The 24,338-nt window shown below is 63.2% G+C and overlaps 1 protein-coding gene across 1 annotated transcript in view; it reads left to right on the forward strand.

Moving 5' to 3' along the window:
• The window catches only part of ARHGEF16 (Rho guanine nucleotide exchange factor 16), a 32,242-nt gene that overhangs the window by 5,630 nt on the left and 2,274 nt on the right, over positions 1-24,338 (forward strand). Inside the window, exons 2-12 of the mRNA XM_030805357.1 lie at positions 2,694-3,300; positions 5,759-5,801; positions 6,778-6,947; positions 8,515-8,571; positions 9,086-9,246; positions 19,359-19,511; positions 19,674-19,803; positions 20,988-21,062; positions 21,399-21,491; positions 23,371-23,522; positions 23,919-24,107. Of these exons, the coding sequence (XP_030661217.1) occupies positions 2,713-3,300; positions 5,759-5,801; positions 6,778-6,947; positions 8,515-8,571; positions 9,086-9,246; positions 19,359-19,511; positions 19,674-19,803; positions 20,988-21,062; positions 21,399-21,491; positions 23,371-23,522; positions 23,919-24,107 (1,811 nt within the window). The 5' untranslated portion in view covers positions 2,694-2,712. The remainder of the gene's footprint in view (positions 1-2,693; positions 3,301-5,758; positions 5,802-6,777; positions 6,948-8,514; positions 8,572-9,085; positions 9,247-19,358; positions 19,512-19,673; positions 19,804-20,987; positions 21,063-21,398; positions 21,492-23,370; positions 23,523-23,918; positions 24,108-24,338) is intronic.

Below are 24,338 nucleotides of genomic sequence, written 5' to 3' on the forward strand. Positions count from 1 at the left end.
CTGGGCAGTCTGGCCCCATTAGGAAGGAGGAAGGCCTCTATGAGAGTCAGAAGGCTGAGACAGTGCAGGCTGGGGTCTCTGTATTTGGGGGCTGTGGGGTCTTGGGGACATTTGTTTGGTGGGAGATGGGGCACACTGATGTGGGCACGTCAGCCCACATCAAATGCCCCCCAGGTAAAGTAATCACATTTAGAATAAAAGGACTGCAGGGCCGTAGACCACCTACGCTGGCCACCCACTGGATTGCGCTCTGCTTGGCGTGTAGACAGAAGCCTAAAAGAAACGGATTTCTCGGCTAGGCCTGGGTAAAAGGCAGACACGCTACTGTGAGCGGGTGATCCTGGGATGGTGCAGACTGGCGTCACCCTGGTCAGTGTCACGGACACCAGCCCCAGGGGAGGCCTGTTGTGTCTGCTGCTGTCCTCAGCGGTGATTCGGAATGTCCTGAGGAATGTACCCTCCCAGCCAGCGTGGGGGCCGTCCCTCCCTGGGGCCTGGAAGGCTCAGCCGCACGTGCCTTCCTGGGATGGTTTTAGCAGAGAATTTGTGTCCTGGGAGAGTATAGTGGCTCCCGGGGCTGAGCAGGGACAGAGGGGTTTCCCAGGTGCCCTGTGGACGCTCCAAAGGTGCTAATCCAGGTCAGTTGTGTGGCTGACTGTAGGCAACCTCCCTGCAGGAAGTGACTTTGGGCAAGTGACTCAGCCTTATTTTCCCATCAGAAAAATCAGTTTCCACCCCCAAGAGACTCCGATCATTTTCATGTGTGTGACGTTCTGGGTGTATAGGAGGCATACTGGGTGGTGGCTGTTACTGTTTTTATTTTTATTTTTTAAAAGGGAAAGAATGAAAGCAGTGAGTTTTCTCCATGTTGTTACCTTTTGAGCCTACAAAGCTCCCTGAGCATAGGTAGCGTGAGCTTGTCTTTGATTCATTAAGGCCTTGGTGACTGCAACGCAGACATAGGCCTCACACTGGCCAGGCCTGTTACACACTTTGCATGCTTTACACTTCCCACCGTACTTCAGGAGGTGGGCCTTGCTCTTATCATGCCCATTTTGCAGATTTTGAAACTGAGGCACGGAGAGGCAGCATCACTTGCTCATTGACCACGTGCCTGGGTCAGGGCTGCTCCCTGACATGTGTGGGGAGCCCCTGAGCAGCAGAGGGGAAAGCTGGGAGGCCTGACAGACCAGACCCTCGGAATCCATTGCTCAGTGGCCTGAGGGTTGCAAGTGCCCAGGGGGGTTGCAAGCAGCCCGGGGCGTGAAAGCTCGCTGTGGGCCTGACCGCTGTGGCAGAGCAATGCGCCGTTCACTCAGGAGGTGATGTGTAGCCACAACAGCCCCGCGAAGTGCCTGGAAACAGACCTCTGGGCCCGGCTCCTGGAGGCCGTGTCGGCTGGAGGCTCTGCACATCTCGGTCATACAGGGTCCAGGCCACTGGGGCTCTGCCCGGCCACACGTGCCTATAGTCATGGCAGCCAGGGAAGACGCAGAGGCAGGTCGAGAGCTGGCTGTCCACATTCCTACCTGGCAGGGACACATGTCCCAAAGCCAGTCTCAGGACTGTGCCATTGCCGAGGGGCAGAAGGGCAGCCCTGCCTCAGGTCTGGAAGGAGGAAAGTGAGAAACGGGAAACAGCAGTGTCAGGGGCAGGGTTGCCAGCCCCGGACCATGAAGGGAACAGTGGGGTAGAGATGGGCTCAGGGACACGCGCTGCCAGGAGGGACGGGCAGGAGTGTGGCGGGGGCGGGGCAGCCCACGGGGTGTGGGGATCGGGCTACAGAGATGTCTGCAGGGCAGCTCCTGCTCTGTGCTGGGTGGTATACTTGAGACTGGGCTGCCACCCCTGCCACCTGCCCAGTGGCCAGGTGTCACACCGGACTCTTGGGCTGCTGCCTAGTGGGGCTTCTGAGACCAGAATTGTCAGCTTTATGCCCAGTTCCGAAACGTGGGAAAATGCAAGCGTGTTGCCTGGTGTGTGGAAAGGTTCCATGGACAGTCCGCCACAGTCATGTCACTGTGTGGCTGAGAGAGGGGAATCACACAGGCCTGGGCTCAGGCTGGGAGCATGTGGGCAAATGCACCTGCCCCCGCAGAGCCTGGTTCAGGTGCCTGGAAGACCCCAGTGAGGCAGAGGCTGCGGTCACTGCCGCTGTGGCTGATGCCAGCCTCAGGAAGCCCCCCAGTGCAGCGCCATCACCCTTGTGTTCACCACAAGGAAGTGGTTCCAGGATGCTGCATGGCTGCCAGGTGTGAGCCAGGATTCCAGGCCAGGTCTGCAGGGCTCCAGGGCCATGCACCTGAGCTGCTCCACCTGCCTCCAGGCTCAGGAATGTGTCCTCAGCCAGCGCGTGCTGCCCGTCAGAGGAAGCAGTGTGGCCTCCCAGCCTCCGAGGTCCAGCCTCCCCCATAGGCTGTGCCCACCTGGTCCCTTGGAGCTCGGAGAACCAACCCCTGCCCAGTCCCATCCTATGTCTAGCCTCCGGCCTCAGACGTGGCTGGCTCCCGGTGGTTAGGGCTGGCGATGCCGCTGACCCACTCTGCTCCTGGCTGCGTCGCTGTCCTTGCACGTTGTGTCCTGGGAGCTGTACTGGGGCTCCGGACAGGCATATTTGAAGGAGCAGGGGGGTGGACACCCGAGGGGGCAGGGGAGAGCAGCCTCACGAGACCTCACTTCTGCCCTTCCCCCAGGACCCTACAGCCACCCAGCATGTCCCAGCGGCACTCAGACAGCTCCTTGGAGGAGAAGCTCCTGGAATACCGCTTCCACTCGGAGCTCCGGCTCGATGCCGGTGGGAACCCAGCCTCTGGGCTCCCAATGGTCCGTGGCTCCTTGCGTGTTAGAGACAATGCTGCCTTCCAGCCCGAGGTCCCGGCACCCCCACAGCCTCGGCCCCCGGGGCACGAGGAGCCACGGCCCATCGTCCTGAGCACAGAGAGCCCGGCGGCCCTCAAGCTGGGCACCCAACAGCTGATCCCCAAGAGCCTGGCCATGGCCAGCAAGGCAAAGACCCCAGCCCGCCACCAGAGCTTCGGGGCGGCTGTACTTAGCAGGGAGGCCGCCCGGCGGAACCCTAAGCTCCTCCCAGCCCCCAGCTTCTCCCTGGATGACATGGACATGGACAAGGACCCCGGGGGCATGCTGAGGCGGAACCTGCGGAATCAATCCTACCGGGCAGCCATGAAGGGCCTGGGGAAGCCAGGTGTCCAGGGGGACGCCATCCAGCTAAGCCCTAAGCTCCAGGCTCTGGCCGAGGAACCCAGCCAGCCTCACACTCGGAGCCCGGCCAAAAACAAGGTAGGGGCCTGCCCGTGTGGACCTCAGGGAGGGGGCTGCTAGGCAGAGGGGTGGCCTGGCTGTCTCCACCACCGTCATCTTCTGCATCATGGCAGCTGCTGTTAGTAAGCACCTGCTGCATGAGGGCTCTCGACTGGTTTATTCCAGTTCAGACCAGTCTTTGAGTGTGAAGATCCCACCTTACAGACGAGGCAGCAGAGGCTCGGAAAGGTCGAGGGTTCTACCCAGGCCCCCAGACTCTGGTGTCCCCACTCCCAGCCTTGGTAGAGGGCAGATCCCTGGAAGGGCCCAGTCCCTGTTTCCGAGCCCCGGACAGGAGCCGGCCTGCCTGGATGATAGGGCTCAGGGTGACCTTGCTGCAGTGACTGGCCTGGGCTCCATCTGCCCCGGCAGCTCCGGACAGGGACTCAGGTGGGAGGGACTGAGGTGGGGCAGCTGTGCGGTGGCCTGGGGCTCGGGAGAAGTTTGCACATTCCCTCTGTACACAGAGCCCTGCTTCCCTGCCTGCTGGCAGTAGCTCTAGATCTGGGGCATGGTGGTGGCAGGCCCTTTGCTGGGCAGGGTGTAGCCTGGCTGCATGTGTCACTAGGGTCCAGGGGACAGTGCGTCCAGCTGTGACTCCTGGGCCCAGTGTCCCTCATCCTCGGAGTCACCATCCCCTGCAGCTTGGGGGCCAGGTCTTCATTTCAGGCAGCCCTGGAGCTGGAAGCCATGTTCAGGGAGAGTTGTGGGGCACCTGGACACCCACCCAGTCAGGACTGGGACTCTGGCCACCCTGCTTGGTCTCTTTAGCTGGTGGGTCTGGGCTCAGGCAGCGCTGGGGTGGGGGAGGCGAGCTGCCCTGGAACCGCCCATCAGGAGGCCCTGGCAGCCCTGAGCACCCTCAGGAATGCAGAGCAGATGCAGGGCTGGCCCCAGGGTCATCCTTCTTGTTGGGCGCCTTGCTCAGACGTGTTGGAAAACAGGCCCCAAGCATATGGGCTGCCTCAGTGAAGGACGAGGGCGGGGGCAGGTGCTGCATGACCCAGACAAGTTCCTGAACCTTCCTGAGCCTTGGCTTCCCCGTGTGGAAGCAAAGATCACAGCCGCCCTCTGGGCATCCTCTGGGCAGTGTCCACGGAAGGTGCATGCCAGGGCGTCTTCTTCACTGGTTGCTGTCCAGCTGCTTCCTCAGCCCCGGCTCCTGCCCAGACTGGGAGTGGCAGTGCCAGCCTCAGGAGATGCCAAGACCACCTGTCAGAATGTCCCATGGGCATCCACTGCAGGCCGATGGTGGCTGAGGTGGGGACCCCGTGCCACTGTCCTCGGTCACAGCTCTCTCTTGCTGTGCCTACCTGAGACACCCAGGACTCAGAAATGCCTCGGCACCTCTGCCACAGTCCCCTGCACCCCAGCAGCTAGAAGGGACCACTTTCTACACCCACCAGGCCCAGGCCCATGGGGCTCTATTCATTCATTCACGGTTGATTTCATGCAGTCAGCAGACACTTCCTGGGCACCTACCACATGCTTGGTGCTGGGGTTCCAAAGTGAGCCCAGGGTCGTGGGCCTGGTCCTCAGAGGGCCTCCAGCGCAGGGAGAATGCTGAGGGCAGCTCAAGGGTGCTGGGAACACAGAGGATGGGGCCCCCCATGGCCTCAGGTCAGGGTAGGGTCCCGGAGGAAGGAGGGTTAGCGCAGAAGCAAACAGGAGGAGAGGACGGGGTCGGGGGGTTGTGGGGGGGGTGGGCAACAGCTCCAGCCAGACCTGGAGGCCGAAGGGGGGCTGGGGGAGCCCTTGAGGTGGGGTGCGGGGCACGGGGCTGAGGGTGCCAGGCCAGGTGCATCTGGGAGCGCCACATGCTCCCAACCAGTAAGGGGAGTTTACAGGCCCCAGCTCGTTCCAAGAAACCAGCCCCTTTCCTTCCGGGAACCAGCACACCTGTGGCGTCGGGAAAGTATGGTGTCCCAGCCAAGGAGGGTGGGCTCCAAGTCGGGCACCTGAGTGTGAGGGCTTCCCAGGAGCCCAGCCCTCCCGTCACTTCTGCCATCCTGGGCTTCTGCTGGGGCACCCAGGCCCATGCTTGGGGCTGGACACTGGCCAACCCTTGCTCATCTGCCCCACCAGGTCCCAGTCCCCAGGGCCCTGTGTCCTGCCCCACTGTCCCTACACAGCCCTCTCCCAACCTCACCTGCCCTGCCACGGGCCTGCTTGAAACTCTTCTGAGTGTCTCCTCACAATGAGTTCAACCCTTCCTCCTCCTCCAAGCAGTCCTCAGTCATGTGTCCTGCCTGCTCGGATCCCTCCTCCCACCTGTCCTGGCCTCTCCTTGGCGGCCATGAGGCCTTGTGGAGCTGACATCTATTGGGCACAGCTTCACCTGTGGAGCCGTGAGGTCTCTGGGGTCCCAGGGCAGAATCGCTATGGGCCACACCTGCCCCGCTGACAGCTGCGGTTTCTGTGTCTCTCTTTTGTGCAGAAGACGCTGGGGAGGAAACGGCACAAGGGCTCCTTCAAGGACGGTGAGTGTGGCTTTGGGAGGCACCGCAGGCTGGGCTGGGCTCCAGTTGAAACTGGTCTCACTGGGGCATCCTGGGGTTCGGGTGGGCCTCAGTTTGGTGTCTCGGGGTCACCAAAGCTGCTTGACAGGGTCCTTCCAGAGTCTGAGGTCCCAGTGGCTGGTCTGATCGTGTAGCTCTGATGAGTCTAGAAAGGTCTAGAAAGTTCCCTTGGACTCTATTTGTGTGTTCTGAAGGGCAGGGTACCGACAGAGCCCCCAGTCTTGCCCTGAACACCCCATGTGTGTGCTGGGCCCAGCCTACAGTGGCCGTGTTGGGGGACCAAGGCCAGATCAGAGGGAGCCGGCCCCACGCCATGGGCTCTGCCCAGACTCTTCGAGGCTGAAGGGGAGCCGTGTGTTGGGGCCTCCAGCAGGGGTGGCGGTGGTGCACGCTCAGCCTGCTGGGGGGAGATGAGAATATCGCACAGGGAGGTTGACATAGGGAGGTGCCTGCTACCTGGGTCCAAGTGCCTGGGGGTGTAAAGAGATTAGAGGCAATGAGGCCTGGGGAGGGCTAAGGCCTCGAATGCCCAGCTGCAGGCCTGAGGCCCCAAGACACAATGGCCCCCTCCAGCCCCCAGAAGCTTTATGGACAGGCATGGGCCCAGGAGGGGATACCCAGGCCTGCTCTACAGAAATCTCTGGGAAATGTCCCCAGGAGGTAGCAGCAATGCCCCATGTCTCGGGGTAAGGCTGGTCGGTGTCTGCTATGAGGGTTTGGAGGCACCCTGAGCCGGGACCAGCCCATTTCGGGTGGGGCTTGTGGCATAGGAGAGGTCTTTGGACTGGCGCCCAGCCTGGGGCAGTCCCCTCCCAAAGCCTCCCTCTCCCACAGCCGTGAGAGCCCGTGGGCCTAGAGGACTCAGCTGGCAGGTTCCAGGGAGGCGCAGCCTTTTCCAATCCCCCAGGGCCATAGGTCACCCTCCTTCTCTCTCTAGACCCCCAGCTCTACCAGGAGATCCAGGAGCGGGGCCTGAACACCAGCCAGGAGTCTGATGACGACATCCTCGATGAATCCTCCAGCCCCGAGGGAGCCCGGAAGGTGGACACCACCATTGTGGTCAAGAGCTACCGGCCCGCCCAGGTCACCTGGAGCCAGCTCCCGGAGGTAGCGCCGGAGGGTGGGTGAGGCTGCCCCACAGAGGCAGGGAGAAGCCACAGGGGTCCCCCTCTGTTCCTTCCCGAGCCCAGGTGGCTGGTCCCCAGCAGCAGCCCAGTCGTCCCAGGGAGGGTGGGCAGCCTCTCAGAAGCCCCTGGGCTGTGGGTGGCAGACCTGGGGGTCTCCCTCCTGCGCCCTCAGAGTCGCCCTGCCCATGCAGAGCCCTGCCATTGTGCGTGCGAGGGCCGGCCCTGCTCAGACTGCCCTGCAGGGAGCTGCGGGCACCAGGAGTCCCTTCCCAGGGCCCCCGCCCCAGGAGAGGGCTGAGGGGTCTGCGCAGGGAGACAGCTGGGATGGGAGGGGCCGGGGCTTGGAGCTGGGGCCCGGGCCAAGCCACTCCTTCACTTCCCATATCTGACCCACTGGGGGCCCATCCCTGCCCTGCAGGGGTCTCAGTGGAGAGCGTGGCCCAGCAGTGGTCCCCGTGCTTGGGGGAGATGGCTGCTCGTACCCCAGGTGGACTGGCATGTGACCCGGCACCCTGAGGCCCGAGGGAGGGGGGAGGGGACCATGTGGCCGTGGGCGTGGCGGGCAGCCGGGAGGGCGGGCCCCCACCTGTGGTACAATGGGGCTCCTTGTTCGCCATTCAGAGGGGCTGGCACTGCAACCACCCACCACACTCCATGGTACTGCGTACCCCGGGACCCCGGCCAGGGCAGGCCCAGCGTGGGGTGAGGGCAGGCAGCGGGCAGCCTCCCCACAGAAAGGTCTGGAAGTGCAGTCTTACTCCCCTGCTGGGAGCTGGGGGCGTGTGGTCTCCCTCTGTCTGGGATAGTGTCCAGTACTGCACCCTGGTAACTGCCAGAGATTCTGATCCTGCATGGGAAGGAGGCACTGGCTTGGGGAATGGGGACTCATTCTTGGCCCAGGTGCTGTTGGCGGCCTTTTTGCCCAGCCCAGTGAGGAGCAGAGCACGAATCAGGGTGGAGGGGACCCCTGGGCGGCGTGGCAGCCCTCCTGATCCTGACGTGCTCTACCAAGCGAGCCACACTCCCACCAAGGCTACCCGCCAGCTGTGGGTCCCGAGGAGGAGGGAGCCCGGGCGGGCACAGCGTCACCCAGGCCTTCCAGGCAGGGCACTGACTCGTCTCGCCAGGTGGGGTCTGAGTCACAGTCCTGCCCTCCACACTCCCTCCCTGGGTGGGCTCCACGCCTCTCCATCTGCCAGGAAGATCTTTGGGACAAGATCCCCTCTCGCCTTCTGGCCTTTCCCTCTGGATGCCCCGTGCTCTTTCTGGGCTGTTCTGGGGCTCTTTGGTGTCTGGGGGGAGCCAGGGGGCTGCCCCGAGGAGGGTTCCACAGAGAGGAAGGTGACGGGGATAGGCCCTTGGCAGGACAGGCCTACTCCAGGATCAGACCTCCCTGAGCCCTGTGGGGTAGCTGTGGGTATTCTGCCCAGGCCCCAGCCTCTGCTGTCCATGTTGGCCCTGGTCCATCAGGAGGAGGAAAGAAGAGAGACTTTGGCCCAGGCTTCTAGGACGTGTGACCTGGAGCTCCTGGGCCTGTGTCCCCCCAGGTGGTGGAATTGGGCATCCTGGACCAGCTCTCCACTGAGGAGCGGAAAAGGCAGGAGGTAAAAGGGCCCTGGGCAGGAGGGGAGGGCCCTGGGCAGGAGGGCTGTCCCCCATGGCCTGGGCCATGCAACACCCAGGGAAGGGCAGCAGCCACGGTGGCACCACCCAGCCATCCCTCTGCGGCCACCTCCAGCGCCAGGCCCTGTCACACTGACCAGAGCCTCACACAGGCCCGGGCTGTGCCTCCACCTGCGCCAGGCCCTTACAGAGCCCCTTCGCATCACCGGGTGAATCCTCAGAGTCCAGGGGCTGCCATCACCCCCTTCTCTGACGAGGACGGGTCGTTGCCCAGCTTCGTGCGGCTCATAAGGCACCCAGCCAGGGGCATCCAGGGACGTTGGGCTGGCGTCTCCAAGCCAGCCATCCTGACAGCCCCATCCAGGGGTCTGTCTGGGACTCCTGTCCCCACTTGCCCCTGCCACCTGGGTCATGTCCTCCTGTTCCAAGCATTGGTCTCCGAGGCATGCCCGTGTCCAGTGTCATCGTGGGGCTCACCCAGGCCCCTCTCCACAGGCCATGTTCGAGATCCTCACATCAGAGTTCTCCTACCAGCACAGCCTGAGCGTCCTGGTGGAGGAGTTCCTGCAGTCCAAGGAGCTGCGGGCGACCGTGACCCAGATGGAGCACCACCACCTCTTCTCCAACATCCTGGATGTCCTGGGTGCCAGTCAGAGGTGAGGCCACACCACAGCCTTCCACACAAGGTCCTCTGCCAGGAAGGTGCCTCCTCCCGTGGGCACGACACTGTCATCAGCAGGCCCTGGGGAGCCTGAGCTGCCCCTTGATGTGGATGGCTTAAGGCAGCTGCTGGCTTCCATGGAGTGTGATGACCTCTGAGGGTCCTTGAGGCTACCAAGAGCTGGCCCCAGGGCCAGGCTAAGCACTGGGGCTGTGGCATCCTAGTCATTCATAAGATGTGGAGCACTTCCCAGGGGTACAACCCTGCCCCACTGCCAAGCACCATCCCACCAGGACACTCAGGCACAGAGGGCTGCATGACCTAGACAGCGGTGGCCACAAGCTGCTCACCTGTAGGCAGGAAGCCTCGAGTTGCAGCTCTGGGTCATGTTCCACCCAAAGGTGTCTGGTGGCTGGACCTGAGCTCTGGTTGCGGGGCCTGGAGGTAAAGGAGAGGCCGGACATGCAGCTGCAGCCAGGCACAGGGTTGTGTGCGTGGGGTGGGGTGTGTGTGCATGTGCGTGTGTGCATGGTCAGTGGTGTGTGTGAGTGGGCTGGCCCCGAGGCCTGGAGGGTGGCTCGGGAGCATCCAGCACCCCGGTGTGTATGCATGGGTGTGTGCGGGCACGGGTGTGTGTGCATGGGCAAGGGTGTGTGTGCATAGATTGTGTGGGCAAGGGTGTGTATGCATGGGCAGGGGTGTGTGCACGGGTGTGTGTGGACGGGTGTGTGGGCAGGTGTGTGCATGGTGTCTGTGCATGGGCTTGTGTGCCTGGGGAGGGCTGTGTGTGCATGGGTGTGTGGGGAGGCAGGGGTGTGTATGCATGGTTGTGTGTATGCAGGTGTGTGCATGGATGTGTGTGCATGGAGGGGTGTGTGCATGGGCAGGGATGTGTGTGCATGGGCAGGGTGTGTATGCGTGGGTGTGTGTGGTCGGGGTATGTGTGAGTGGGTAGGGGTGTGTGAGTGCTTGTGTTTTCAGTCTGGTGTGAGAGTGGGTGTGCATGGGCAGGGGTGTCTGTGCATGTCTGTGTGTGTGGTCAGGGATGTGTGAGAGTAGGTATGTGTGCGTGAGTGTGTGTGCGTGGGCAGGGGTGTCTGTGCATGGCTGTGTGTGCGTGGTCAGGGGTGTGTGTGAGTGGCTGGCCCCAAGGCCCAGAGGGTGGCTCGGGAGCATCCAGCACCCTGGTGTGTATGCAAGGGTGTATGTGAATGGATGTGTGTGTGGGTAGGGGTGTGTGTGCGTGGACAGGTGTGTGTGCATGGGCAGGGGTAAGTGTGGGCAGGGGTGTGTGTGCATGGGTGTGTGTGCCTGGCCAAGGGTGTGTGTGCATGGGGAGGGGTGTGTGTGCGTGGGTGTGTGTGCCTGGACAGGGGTGTGAGTGCCTGGCCATGGGTGTGTGTGCTGGCCAGGAGTATGTGTGTGTGGGCAAGGGTGTGTGGGTGTGGGCAGGGGTGTATACACGTGGGTGTGTGCCTGGGCAGGGGTGTGTGTGCCTGAGCAGGGGTGTGTGTGTGGGCAGGGGTGTGTGTGTGCATGGGTGTGCATGCACAGGGGTGTGTGTGCAGGGGGTATATGGGGTGTGTGTGCGTGTGCGTGGGTGTACATGGGCAGGGGTGTGTGTGCAGGGGTGTGTGTGTGCATGTGCATGGGTGTGCATGGGCAGGAATGTGTGTGCAGGGATGTGGGGGATGTGTGCATGGGTGTGTGTGCAGGGGTTTGTGGGGTGTGTGTGCAGGGGTTTGTGGGGTGTGTGTGCATGGGTGGGTGTGCATGTCCATGGATGTGCATGGGCAGGGGTGTGTGTGCAGGAGTGTATGTGTGAGGTGTGTGTGTGCAGGTGGATGGGTGTGTGTGGGGGGTGTGTGTACATGGGAGTGTGGGGTGTGTGTGGGGTGTGTGCATGGGTGTGTGTGGCGTGTGGTGTGTGCATGTGCAGGGTGTGCATGGGCAGGGGTGTGTGGGGTGTGCGTGTGCATGGGTGTGCATGGGCAGGGGTGTGGGGGTGAGCATGTGCATGGGTGTGCATGGGCAGGGGTGTGTGTGCGCAGGGGTGGGTGTGGTGTGTGTGGGGTGTGTGTGCATGGGTGTGTGGGGTGTGCATGGGCAGGGGTGTGTGTGTGTGCCAGAGTGTGTGGGGTGTGGGGTGTGTGTGCATGTGCATGGGTGTGCATGGGCAGGGGTGTGCAGGGGTGTGTGGGGGGTGTGGGGTGTGCGGTGTGGGTGTGTGTGCATGTGCAGGCTGTGCATGGGCAGGGGTGTGTGGCCGATTGTGTGTGCACATGGGTGTGTGTGGGGGGTGTGTGGGGGGTGTGGGGGGTGGGGTGTGTGTGTGGGGTGTGTGTGCATGTGCATGGGTGTGCATGGGCAGGGGTGTGTATGTGCAGGGGTGTGGGGGTGTGTGGTGTGTGTGTGGGTGTGTGTGCATGTGCATGGATGTGCATGGGCAGGCGTGTGTGTGCAGGGCTGCGTGTGGGGTATGTATGTGGGGTGTGTGTGGGGTAAGGGTGTGTGTGGGGGGTGAGGGGGTGTGTGCATGTGCATGGGTGTGCATGGGCAAGGGTGTGAGGTGTGGGGGGGTGTGGGGTATGTGAGGGTGTGTGTGCCTGTGCATGGGTGTGCATGGGCAGGGGTGTGTGTGCAGGGGTGTGTGTGGGGTGTGGGGTATGTGGGGGGTGTGTGTGGGGTGTGGTGGGGTGTGTGCATGTGCATGGGTGTGCATGGGCAGGGGTGTGTGTGCGGGGGTGTGGGGGGTGTGGGGTGTGTATATGGGGGGTGTGTGTGGGGTGTGGGGGGTGTGTGCATGTGCATGGGTGTGCGTGTGCAGGGGTGTGAGGTGTGCATGGGTGTGTGTGCATGTGCATGGCTGTTTGCAGGGGTGTGGGGGGGTGTGCGTGTGCATGGATGTGTGTGTGCCGGAGTGTATGTGTGGGGTGTGTGTGCAGGGGTGTGAGATGGGGGTGGGGCGTGTGTGTGGGGTGTGTGCACGCATGGGTGTGTGGGGGGGGTGTGTGCATGGGTGTGTGGGGGGGTCTGGGGGGTGTGTGCATGGGTGTGTGTGCGTGTGCATGGGTGTTTGCAGGGGTGTGGGGGGGGTGTGCGTCTGCATGGATGTGTGTGTGCCGGAGTGTGTGTGGGGTGTGTGTGCATGTGCATGGGTGTGCATGGGCAGGGGTGTTTGTGGGGTGTGGGGTGTGTGTGTGCATGGGCAGGGGTGTGTGTGCAGGGGTGTGTGTGGGGTGTGTGTTGGGTATGGGGGTGTGTGGGGGGGTGTGCATGTGCATGGGTGTGCATGGGCAGGGGTGTGTGTGTGCAGGGGTGTGAGGTGGGGGGTATGGGGGTGTGTGTGCATGGGTGTGCAGGGTGTGGGGTGTGGGGGTGGGGTGTGGGGTGTGTGTGCATGGGTGTGCATGGGCAGGGGTGTGTGTGTGCAGGGGTGTGAGATGGGTGTGTGCATGGGTGTGGGGTGTGTGGGGTGTGGGTGTGGGGGTGTGGTGTGGGGTGTGGGGTGTGTGCATGTGCATGGGTGTTCATGGGCAGAGGTGTGTGGGGGGTGTGGGGTGTGTATGGGGGCGTGTGGGGGGCGTGGTGGGGTGTGTGCATGGGCAGGGGTGTGTGTGGGGGGTGTGGGGTGTGTATGTGGGGGGGGTGTGTGGGCAGTGTGGGGGGTGTGTGCATATGCATGGGTGTGAATGGGCAGGGGTGTGTGTGCAGGGGTGTGAGGTGGGGTGTGTGCATGGGTGTGTGGGGGGTCTGGGGGATGTGTGCATGGGTGTGTGTGCGTGTGCATGGGTGTGTGTTTGCAGGGGTGTGTGGGGGGTGTGTGTGTGCATGGGTGTGTGTGCCAGAGTGTGGGGTGTGTGCATGTGCATGGGTGTGCATAGGCAGGGGTGTGTGTGTGGGGTGTGGGGTGTGTGTGCATGTGCATGGGTGTGCATGGGCAGGGGTGGGTGTGGGGTGTGTATGGGGGTGTGGTGGGGTGTGTGCATGGGCAGGGGTGTGTGTGTGGGGTGTGTGGGGGGTGTGGGGTGTGAATGTGGGGGGGTGTGTGGGCAGTGTGGGGGGTGTGTGCATGTGCATGGGTGTGCATGGGCAGGGGTGTGTGTGTGCAGGGGTGTGAGGTGTGGGGTGGTGCGTGCATGGGTGTGTGTGGGGGTCTGGGGGATGTGTGCATGGGTGTGTGCGTGTGCATGGGTGTGTTTGCAGGCGTGTGTGGGGGGTGTGCGTGTGCATGGATGTGTGTGTGCCAGAGTGTGGGGTGTGTGCATGTGCATGGGTGTGCATAGGCAGGGGTGTGTGTGTGGGGGGTGGGGTGTGTGTGCATGTGCATGGGTGTGCATGCGCAGGGGTGTGGGGGGTGTGGCGGGTGTGTGCATGTGCATGGGTGTGCATGGGCAGGGGTGGGTGTGGGGTGTGTATGGGGGGTGTGTGGGGTGTGGGGTGTGTGCATGGGCAGGGGTGTGTGTGCAGGGGTGTGTTGGGTGGGTGGGGGGTGGGGGGTGTGGGGGGGTGTGCATGTGCACGGGTGTGCATGGGCAGGGGTGTGTGTGTGCAGGGGTGTGAGGTGGGGGGTGTGTGCATGGGTGTGTGTGGGGGTCTGGGGATGTGTGCATGGGTGTGTGTGCGTGTGCATGGGTGTGTTTGCAGGGGTGTGTGGCGGGTGTGCGTGTGCATGGGTGTGTTTGCAGGGGTGTGTGGGGGTGTGCATGTGCATGGATGTGTGTGTGCCGGTGTGTGGGGTGTGTGTGCATGTGCATGGGTGTGCATGGGCAGGGGTGTGTGTGGGGTGTGGGGTGTGTGTGCATGTGCATGGGTGTGCATAGGCAGGGGTGTGTGGGGTGTGGGGTGTGTGTGCATGGGCAGGGGTGCATGGGCAGGGGTGTGTGTGGGGGTGTGTGTGCATGTGCAGAGTGTGCATGGGCAGGGGTGTGCGTGTCCCTGGACGTGTGTGTGCAGGGGTGTGTGCGTGTTCCGGGGTGTGGGGTGTGTGTGCATGTGCAGGGGTGTGTGGGGGGTGCAGGGGGTGTGTAAGGTTGTGTGGGGTGTGTGTGTGGGGTGTGTGTGCATGGGTGTGGGGGTGTGGGGTGTGGGTGTGTTTGCATGTGCAGGGTGTGCATGTGCAGGGGTGTGTGTGTGCATGGGTGTGTATGAGAGGTGTGGTTGTGTGTGCATGTGCAGGGTGTGCATGGGCAGGGGTGTGTGCGCATGGGTGTGTGGGGGGGCCTGTGGGGGGTGTGTGTGGGGTGTGTGTGCATGGGTGGGTGCATGTGCATGGGTTGCATGGGCAGGGGTATGTGTTGGGTGTGTGCATGGGTGTGTAGGGTGTGGTTGTGGTGCGGGGGGTTGTGTGGGGGGTGTGTGTCCACGTGCATGGGTGTGCATGGGCAGGGGTGTGTGTCGATGTGCATGGGCAGGGGTGTGTGTGTTCATGGGTGTGTGGGGTGTGTGTGCATGTGCATGGGTGTGCATGGGCAGGGGTGTGTGTGTGCATGGGTGTGTGTGGGGTGTGGTGTGTGCATGTGCAAGGTGTGCATGGGCAGGGGTGTGTGGGGTGTGCGTGTGCATGGGTGTGCATGGGCAGGGGTGTGGGGGGTGTGCGTGTGCATGGGTGTGCATGGGCAGATGTGTGGGGGGTGTGCATGGGCAGGGGTGTGTGTGTGCAGGGGTGGGTGTGTGGGGTGTGTGTGCATGGGTGTGTGGGGGGTGCGCATGGGCAGGGGTGTGTGTGTGCCAGGGTGTGTGGGGTGTGGGGTGTGTGCATGTGCATGGGTGTGCAGGGGCAGGGGTGTGTGGGGGGGTGTGTGGGGGGTGTGCAGTGTGGGTGTGTGCATGTGCAGGCTGTGCATGGGCGGGGTGTGTGGGGGGGTTGTGTGTGCACATGGGTGTGCGTGGGGGGTGCGTGGGGAGTGGGGGGGTGGGGTGTGTGTGGGGGCGGGTGTGTGCATGTGCATGGGTGTGCATCGGCAGGGGTGTGTATGTGCAGGGGTGTGGGGGGTGTGTGTGTGGGTGTGTGTGCATGTGCATGGGTGTGCATGGGCAGGCGTGTGTGTGTGCAGGGGTGTGGGGTGAGGGTGTGTGTGTGCATGGGTGTGGGGTGTGTGTGCATGTGCATGGGTGTCCATGGGTAGGGGTGTGTGTGTGCAGGGGTGTGTGTGGGGTGTGGGGGGTTGTGGGGTATGTGGGGGGTGTGGGGTGTGGTGGGGTATGTGCATGGGTGTGCATGGGCAGGGGTGTGTGTGCAGGGGTGTGGGGGGTGTATGTGGGGGGTGTGGGGGGTGTGTGCATGTGCATGGGTGTGCATGGGCAGGGGTGTGTGTGTGTGCAGGGGTGTGAGGTGTACATGGGTGTGTGTGCATGTGCATGGCTGTTTGCAGGAGTGTGTGGGGGGTGTGCGTGTACATGGATGTGTGTGTGCCAGAGTGTGTGTGTGGGGTGTGTGTGCAGGGGTGTGAGATGGGTGGGGCGTGTGGGGTGTGTGTGTGTGCATGGGTGTTTGCAAGGGTGTGGGTGTGCGTGTGCATGGATGTGTGTGCCGGAGTGTGTGTGGGGTGTGTGTGCATGTGCATGGGTGTGCATGGGCAGGGGTGTGGAGTGTGGGGTGTGTGTGCATGTGCATGGGTGTGCATGGGCAGGGGTGTGTGTGCAGGGGTGTGTGGGGGGGTGTGGGGGGTGTGGGGGTGTGTGTGCATGTGCATGGGTGTGCATGGGCAGGGGTATGTGTGTGCAGGGGTGTGAGGTGGGGGGTATGGGGGGTGTGTGCATGGGTGTGTGGGGTGGGGGTGTGGTGTGTGTGGGGTGTGGGATGTGTGTGCATGTGCATGGGTGTGCATGGGCAGGGGTGTGTGTGGGGTGTGGGGTGTGTATGGGGGTGTGTGTGGGGGGTGTAGTGGGGTGTGTGTATGGGCAGGGGTGTGTGTGTGGGGTGTGTGTGGGGTGTGGGGTGTCTGTGGGGGGGGTGTGTGGGCAGTGTGGGGGATGTGTGCATGTGCATGGGTGTGCATGGGCAGGGGTGTGTATGTGTGCAGGGTATGAGGTGTGGGGGGGTGTGTGCATGGGTGTGTGTGGGGTCTAGGGAATGTGTGCATGGGTGTGTTTGCAGGGGTGTGGGGGGTGTGCGTGTGCATGGATGTGTGTGTGCTGGTGTGTGTGGGGTGTGTGTGCATGTGCATGGGTGTGCATGGGCAGGGGTGTGTGTGTGTGCAGGGGTGTGGGGGGTGTGTGTGGGTGGTGGGGGGCATGTGCATGGGTGTGCATGGGCAGGGGTGTGTGTGTGTGCAGGGGTGTGGTGTGGGGGGGTGTGCATGGGTGTGTGTGGGGGTCTGGGGGATGTGTGCATGGGTGTGTGTGCATGTGCGTATGTTTGCAGGGGTGTGTGGGGGGTGTGCGTGTGCATGGATGTGTGTGTGCCAGAGTGGGGTGTGTGTGCATGTGCATGGGTGTGCATAGGCAGGGGTGTGTGTGTGGGGTGTGGGGTGTGTGTGCATATGTATGGGTGTGCATGGGCAGGGGTGTGTGTGCATGGGTGTGTGGGTGTGTGTGCATGTGCAGAGTGTGCATGGGCAGGGGTGTGCGTGTCCATGGATGTGTGTGTGCAGGTGTGTGTGGGGGGGGTGCGGGGGTAAGGTGTGGGGTGTGTGTGGGGCGGGGGGTGTGCATGGGTGTGGGGGGGTGTGTGGGGTGTGGATGTGTGCATGTGCAGGGTGTGCATGTGCAGGGGTGTGTGTGTGCATGGGTGTGTATGAGAGGTGTGGTTGTGTGTGCATGGGCAGGGGTGTGTGTGCGCATGGGTGTGTGGGGGGGCCTGTGGGGGGGGTGTGGGGCGTGTGTGCGTGGGTGGGTGCATGTGCATGGGTTGCATGGGCAGGGGTGTGGGGGGGTATGTGCATGGGTGTGTAGGGGGTGGTGTTTGTGGTGCGGGGGGTTGTGTGTGGGGGGGTGTGTGTCCGCGTGCATGAGTGTGCATGGGCAGGGGTGTGTGTCGATGTGCATGGGCAGGGGTGTGTGTGTTCATGGGTGTGTGTGGGGTGTGCATGTGCATGGGTGTGCATGGGCAGGGGTGTGTGTGTGCAGGGGAGTGTGGGGGGTGTGTGCATGGGTGTGTGGGCAGGGGTGTGTGTGTGTGGGCAGGGTTGTCTGTGTGTGTGGGTGTGTGTGGGCAGGGGTGTGTGTGGTCTCGACCCTGTGCTGCTCCCTATATGTAGGAGGACCCTGGAGCATCATCCGGTCTCCTGAGCCTCAGCCTCAGTGCTAACCTGGGGGGCGGTGCCTCTGGCCCCCTCGTGGGCTTGGTTGGAGCTGGGAGATGATTAGGGGCCTGTAGTGCCTGGCACAGGGCTACCCCGACAGTGGCGGTTGCTGGCACATTCTTATATCAGCCCCGCCCCTGGCGAGTCCCACCCATCTGCTGCCTGTGGGGTGCCCTTGCGGAACTTTGGGACCCTGAGAGTGGGCGGGGAGCCACCTTGTCCCTGGAGACAGGGGCTTCCTGTAGGGCTCCAGGAACCAGCTATGGGAAACTCCCAACCTCTGACTCAGCATGGGATGGGGTTGGGGGGGAGGGTTCTGGGATAGCAGCTGCCCCTCCCCCAGTTCTGCCCCCAGCCATGCAGGCTTTGTGTCCTCTGAGCTCTGTGTCCTCCAGTCCCTTCTGCCTCAGGCAGCTGCATGTTTGCCTCTGACCTCCTCAGGGCTTTAGATTGCTGCCCTGGGGTGGGAAGCTTCGGCCTCCTCCCCCAGCTGGGTCCCCGACAGCTCCTGGCATTCACAGTGAACTCTCTGGGGAATCATCACTATTTGGGGTCAGCAGTTGGTGGGCGGCTCTCCCAGACCTTTCTCAGAACCCGCAGTCACCCATGTGAGCTGCTGACCAGCCTGGCCGGCCTCGGCACGCACGCATGTCGTGGCCCTGCTCATCCAGCAACCAAGGCCTCCCATGGCCTCCTGGGTCCTCATCCATGGGGACTGCGGCTCCATCTGTTGGGGATTCTCAAGGGCAAGCGGCTATCAGGACACTCTCCCTGCAGGACGCATGGCTCCTGCGTGGGTGGCAGGCCTAGTCGGGCCCAGTGAGCAGGGGGAGGAGGGACTCCTGCCCACCTCCATGCTGGGCAAGGGCGTCCTCCGAAGGCCAGAGCTCTTGGGCTGGGAGGACCTCCTGTGGCGGGGGCCTGCAGACATGGATGTGGTCTCAGGTTGGGTGCTCTGAGGGTCTGCAGGATGGACGAGGCTCCGGCCACCGCCTCACACACCAGGTGACCATGGTGGGTCCAGTCAAGCCCAGCCTTGGTGGCTCTGGCCGCCCATGGGGGCAGAATCCTGGTAGCCCTGGCCTAGCTCTGACCAAGTGTTGACTCCCTTCATCCTGATCACCCTGGGCCCAGGCCTGGGTCATGGAGGAGGTGAGGGGCTGGTAGTCCCTTCCAGGGAGTCTGCCAAGAGCCCACACCTGGCCCCCTCGGCCATGACTGTTCCCTCAGAACGGGGTGGGGGACCTAGTGAAAGTAAACAGACAGTTCGTGAACCCAGCTGGGAGCTTGACCAGCAGAGCTGCCTGGGATTTGGGACTCATCCTTGGAGGGGGTGGCCCCAGGCATCACCCCTATTTGTGACCCGGAGGCTGGGCTCTTGTGCCTGTCCCCTGAGTTTCCGTCCTTGAGTTTCTTCCCAGGGGCAAGCTGGTGCAGCAGTGGGGGCCCGGGCCTGGGTGGAGGCCCAGTCGTTTTAGCCGGAAGGAGCTTGAAGGGTGAAGGGCACCAACTGGACAGGGCACGAGGACAGGAGGTCCAAACGGGCCCACCTTTGGGGATAGTCCCTGGAGCTGCCCCTGGACAACAGAGGACAGCACCAGTGAGTGGGATCGTGGCAGGGGGCTCTGTAAGGAGCCCCAGGCCTCTCTGACCACTTCCCACCCGCCCTCCCTGCTGTCCTGCATCCCAGGTCCAGGTCCTGCCCCAAGTGCTTGCTGTGTGCTGCCTCTGGGAGCTGAGCTCAGCTCCTGCCATGTCCATGTATGTGTGAGTGTGCATGCAGATGCATCTCTGCGTGTGTGCACACACGGGGCCCCACCACCAGGCCCGTGGCACCCTCCTCACCCCTCCTTGCCTTCAGGTTCTTCGAGGACCTGGAGCAGCGGCACAAGGCCCAGGTGCTGGTCGAGGACATCAGTGACATCCTGGAGGAGCACGCCGAGAAGCACTTCCACCCCTACATCGCCTACTGCTCCAACGAGGTCTACCAGCAGCGCACGCTGCAGAAGCTGACGTGAGTGGGTGGCCCCGAGGCCCGGAGGGTGGCTCAGGAGCATCCTGCACCCTGGTCTCCCAAAGCACATTCCTGCTCCCAGCCCGGCTTCTGCAGGTCCCGCCTGATTTTGGTACAGGCCGGCCATGCAGGGCCTGGAAGGACAGCCTTGTCCTCTTGCAGAAGCAGCAATGCCGCCTTCCGAGAGGTCCTGAGAGAGATTGAGAGGCGGCCGGCGTGCGGGGGCCTGCCCATGCTCTCCTTCCTGATCCTCCCCATGCAGCGGGTGACCCGGCTGCCCCTCCTGACGGATGTGAGTCCACGGCCTGGGGGTGGGGCCGGACACACCATCCTGGGGTCCCACGGCCAGAGCCCCCCCTCAGATGGAGCATTATGCTCTTGTGACCTTCTCCTCCAGGCTTGGCCTATGATATTGTAATAGTTATGATCCTAAGATGGCTTTAATAACCAGGATAACTTTGTGGTCGCTGCCACCCACAGAGCTCACTGTGCCAGGAGCTGTTCCAGCCCTTGGCGGATTTGTGTTCCCTTACTCAATGGTTCATGAGGTTCAGGCACACTGACGAGCTGGAACTGGCATCGCCCAGAGCCCTGCTGAGCCTCCTCCCAGCCCCCACTCCACCAGTCCTCCTAGACGTGGTAGCCCTGTCCCCAGCACCTACTCTCCCCGTTCTGTGGGGTGCCCTTGTGGCAGATGCAAAGATGCAGAGAGGCTCACCAGCATGGGCTGTGTGTGTGGGATGCCAGCCCACAGGGCAGAGGGTACATGAGAGTGACAGGTGTACACACACACGCACACATGTACATACAGTGCACACGCACTCAGGCACATATGTGCCCATGTGCACACAATGCATATGTATCGATGCACGCCAATACACACATGCATGCATACATGTACACACTGCATTGCACCCATACATGCATGCACATGTGCGCACAATGCACATAACTTGCATACATGCACACACAAGCACTGCACACACATAACACGTGGATGCACACACATGCACGCACACAGTGCACAGGCATATTCACACGTGTGCATGCTGCCCGTACACACAGCCCTGCACATGGCAGGACTGAGCTAAGCTCCCTGAGGCTACAAATGGCAGGGTTGCCCAAGCCAAACAGAACCTCAAACTCCTGGGGGCCCCAGGGATGTGCAGAAATGGGGCTGCCAGGGGGCCTCCACTGACGATTCCCCAGGTTGGATGGAGATGGCCAAGGATGGGAGGGAAGGGTTGCAGGCAGGGGTGCTAGCTCCTGTTCCCACTCAACCCGGCCTGACCTGGCAGAGCTCCAGGTGGTGCAGAGGCCGTTCAGGGGCTGTACATGCTGGTGGGGCCCTGCAGGAGCCCTCTGGGGGCAGCTCTTGACCACCCTGCAGCCCCACCCAGGGTCGGCTGTTGGTGGGAGCCTCCACACCTGGGATGCCAGAGGGGACTTTCTGTCCCATGTCTGTTGTCCATCCAGACGCTCTGCCTCAAGACCCAGGGTCACTCCGAGAGGTACAAGGCCGCCAACCGCGCACTGAAGGCCATCAGCAAGGTAAGATGGGGCCTGGCCCCAGCCCCGCCCGAGTCCTGTACCCCGACCCTGTCCCCACCCCACCCCACCCTACCCAATGGTGTAGGGCTGGCTCCCCCCACCTTCCAGTGCAGCGAGGGTTCTCAGATTATCCATCCCAAGCCTTTCACAGTGCTGACAGGGAAACTGAGGCCCAGAGCCGGTGGAGCTCCTGCACAGTTGATGAGCCCGTGGCACGGCTGGTCCAGGGCAGGCCCTGTGGGCAGCCAGAGGCTGGCTGGGCAGGGGTCCTGGGCACACTGTGGGCCGTGTGGGCTATGCCAGGGCCCTGTCTCACACGGGGACCATGCCCTGCAGCTGGTGAGGCAGTGCAACGAGGGGGCCCACAGGATGGAGCGCATGGAGCAGATGTACACGCTGCACACACAGCTGGACTTCAGCAAGGTCAAGGTAGGTGGCCCCGGACATCAGGCCACTCAGACCACTTCCCACTCAGCCCTCCCTGCTGGCCTACGTGTCAGGTCACACCCCTGAGCCTGAGGGCTGGAGAGTGGGTGCCTACCCTCATGAGGCCTGGGGGCTGGGCCTCCTAGGGCTGGTGCCTTTGGTCTCTCCAGGCCACAGTCTCCCGATCTGGGAGCATCCCTTGTGTATCCCCGCCTACTCCCACTGGGTGGGCCTCTGTGGCCCTTGCCCCATCCCCAGGACTGCACCGGCAAAGGGCAGACCCCAGGCCCTGAGTGACCAAGCCGAGGGGGCAACAGGAGTGGCCCTGTCAGTGCGCTTGCCTGGGGCCAGGGATCCTTGCTGACCCCTCAGGCTGGGCAGGGCCTGAGGACAGACGGGAGGGGACAGGGTGATTTCAGGGCCGGCCCAGATCTCATGTTTCCCAGTGAGGCTTGGATTCTGGGTAGGGTGAAATATTTCCAGCCCAGGGCCCCTCCCCCAAGGCGGGCCCAGGTGGGTCTCCTGTCCTGTGCCCCATCCAGTGGGTGCCTTTCAGGGTGGAGCAAGGAGTGGGTGACAGGCTACAGGCCACCCTCACTCAGGGCCATGTACAACCAAGTAAGGGTGCAGGGGTCCCAGCTGGGGGATGGGGCTCCCAGGGTGTGTCAGGGCGGGCTGCCTGGAGCAGGCGTCAGGGCGGTGACTTCACGCTGCTGTCGCTGAGCCCCACATCCGTGCAGGCCTCACGTGTCTCCCTGATCCTCTTGAGTCTGGGGTGTAACACCTGCCCCTGCCAGAGCAAGGATCCCCTCCCAGGCCTGGTCCACCCCCAAGTGGGGCTATCACCCCCACGTGGTCTTGAAGTTGGTCTTGGAAACGGGTGTGGGGGTGGGGAGAACAGGCCCATTCAGGAGGGAGGGTGGTGGCAGAGGCCGGGAGCGGGAGGTGCCGGGGGCTCTGAGTCTGTAGTGGGCACAGGTGGGGAAGCCGGGGCCCACAGGGAGCAGGTGGGGAGGTGTCAACAGTGGCTGAGGAGTGGGGGCTGGTGGGCAGGCTACTCATTCCCACGCTGCCCACCCCCACCCCGTACTGCCACCCCCTACTGTGACGCCCACCCACATGCTGCCCATTCCTGTCACCCCTGCGCTGCCCACCCCCATTGCCCCCATGCTGCCCACCCTGTTGCCCCCATCACCCCCACGCTGCCCACCCCCATTGCCCCCACGCTGCCTGCCCCCATCGCCCCCACACTGCCCACCCCCATCACCCCCACGCTGCCCACCCCCATACTACCCACCCCCGTCACCCTGTGCTGCCACCCTCCACTGCGATGCCCACCCCCACACTGCCCACCCCCTGGCCTTTGCCATCCCTCTGCCCCCCAGACTCCAGCAACTTAGCACCAGGCAGCAGGGAGGATGTTCTGTGGCTCAGGGGCCAGGAAAGGCCCCAGACGTGGAGCGTGGCCATCACGGGTGGGCCTGCCCCTGTCAACCCTCCCTCGGGGCTGAGCAGGCCCTTGTGCCTAGGAGGCCCAGCGTCTGCGTAATCGCCACGGAGGGGTGAGGTGTGTGTGGAGGCTTCCCCAGCACTGGCCTTCGAGTCCTGGCTTGGGTGAAGTGTTCAGTGGTCACCCAGCCCTGGGCTATCGGGCAGGGTCTGGTCCGGGGCCTGGCGCACCTTGATTTGAGGCCCGGACACATCGTGCCCCTTTCCTCTGTCCAGCCCCGAATGGGGGCAGCCAGCTGGTCACCCAGTCCAGAGGCAGGGGCCAGTCCCACCTAGTGCTGTGCCTCCTTGACCCCCTGGGGACCTGCTCACCCCGGCTCTGTCCCCCCCAGCCCCTCCCACTGATCTCCGCCTCCTGGCTCTGTCCCCCCAGTCCCTCCCACTGATCTCCGCCTCCCGGTGGCTGCTGAAGCGCGGGGAGCTGTTCTTAGTGGAAGAAACCGGACTTTTTCGAAAAATCGCCAGCCGGCCAACGTGCTACCTGTTCCTGTTCAACGATGTCCTGGTTGTGACCAAGAAGAAGAGGTGGCCTTAGGGCAGGAGGGTGTGGGGAGCCCCACTCCATGGACACTGGGCCGCTGGCCCTGGGGCAGGAGGGTGCGGGGAGTCGGCCCTGAGCCCCTCTGACCTCAGAGCTGAGGCACGGCTTCCTCGGCACATGCTCTACGTGACACTCGGGGGCAGGTGGCGCTCACTGTGCAGCCTCTGGCCTCCTCTGCAGACCTGGGTCTGCCTGTGACAGCCATGAGGAGGACTTGAAAGCCGTGGCCTCTGTTCTGTGGGATGCGGGAACTCTTGGAGCCTGTCCATGGCTGCCTCCCCACCACTGCAGGGGAGCCGGGTGGGAACTGGATGGGAGCCCAGCAGGCACCGGGTAGGAGCTGGGTGGGACCGTCCCACCGACTGCCCGTGTCCCCACAGCGAGGAGAGCTACGTGGTCCAGGACTACGCCCAGATGAACCACATCCAGGTGGAGAAGATAGAGCCATCTGAGCTCCCTCTGCCCGGGGGTGGCAACCGCAGCTCCTCCGTGCCCCACCCCTTCCAGGTGACCCTGCTTCGCAACAGCGAGGGCCGCCAGGAGCAGCTGCTGCTCTCCTCAGACTCCGCGTAAGTGGGCTCCCGGGAGGGCTGTTCCCAGGCCACAGGCACATTAGCTCCACGGGGACCGGGTTATCCACCTGCCTCGCTTGCTGTTCCACGACTGGCTCTGAACGCCCACCGTGCACCTGGCCCTGCTGTAGATGCTGAGGTAGAGCCGGGAACAGAACAGAAACGGCCTTGTCCTCGTGGAGTTTATGTTCCCGGGAGGGGACGCACCAACAGTTGGGCCACCAGGAG

This window comes from Nomascus leucogenys, chromosome 24 (genome assembly GCF_006542625.1).
Source record: "Nomascus leucogenys isolate Asia chromosome 24, Asia_NLE_v1, whole genome shotgun sequence".
In the NCBI taxonomy this organism is placed as follows: Eukaryota; Metazoa; Chordata; class Mammalia; order Primates; family Hylobatidae; genus Nomascus; species Nomascus leucogenys.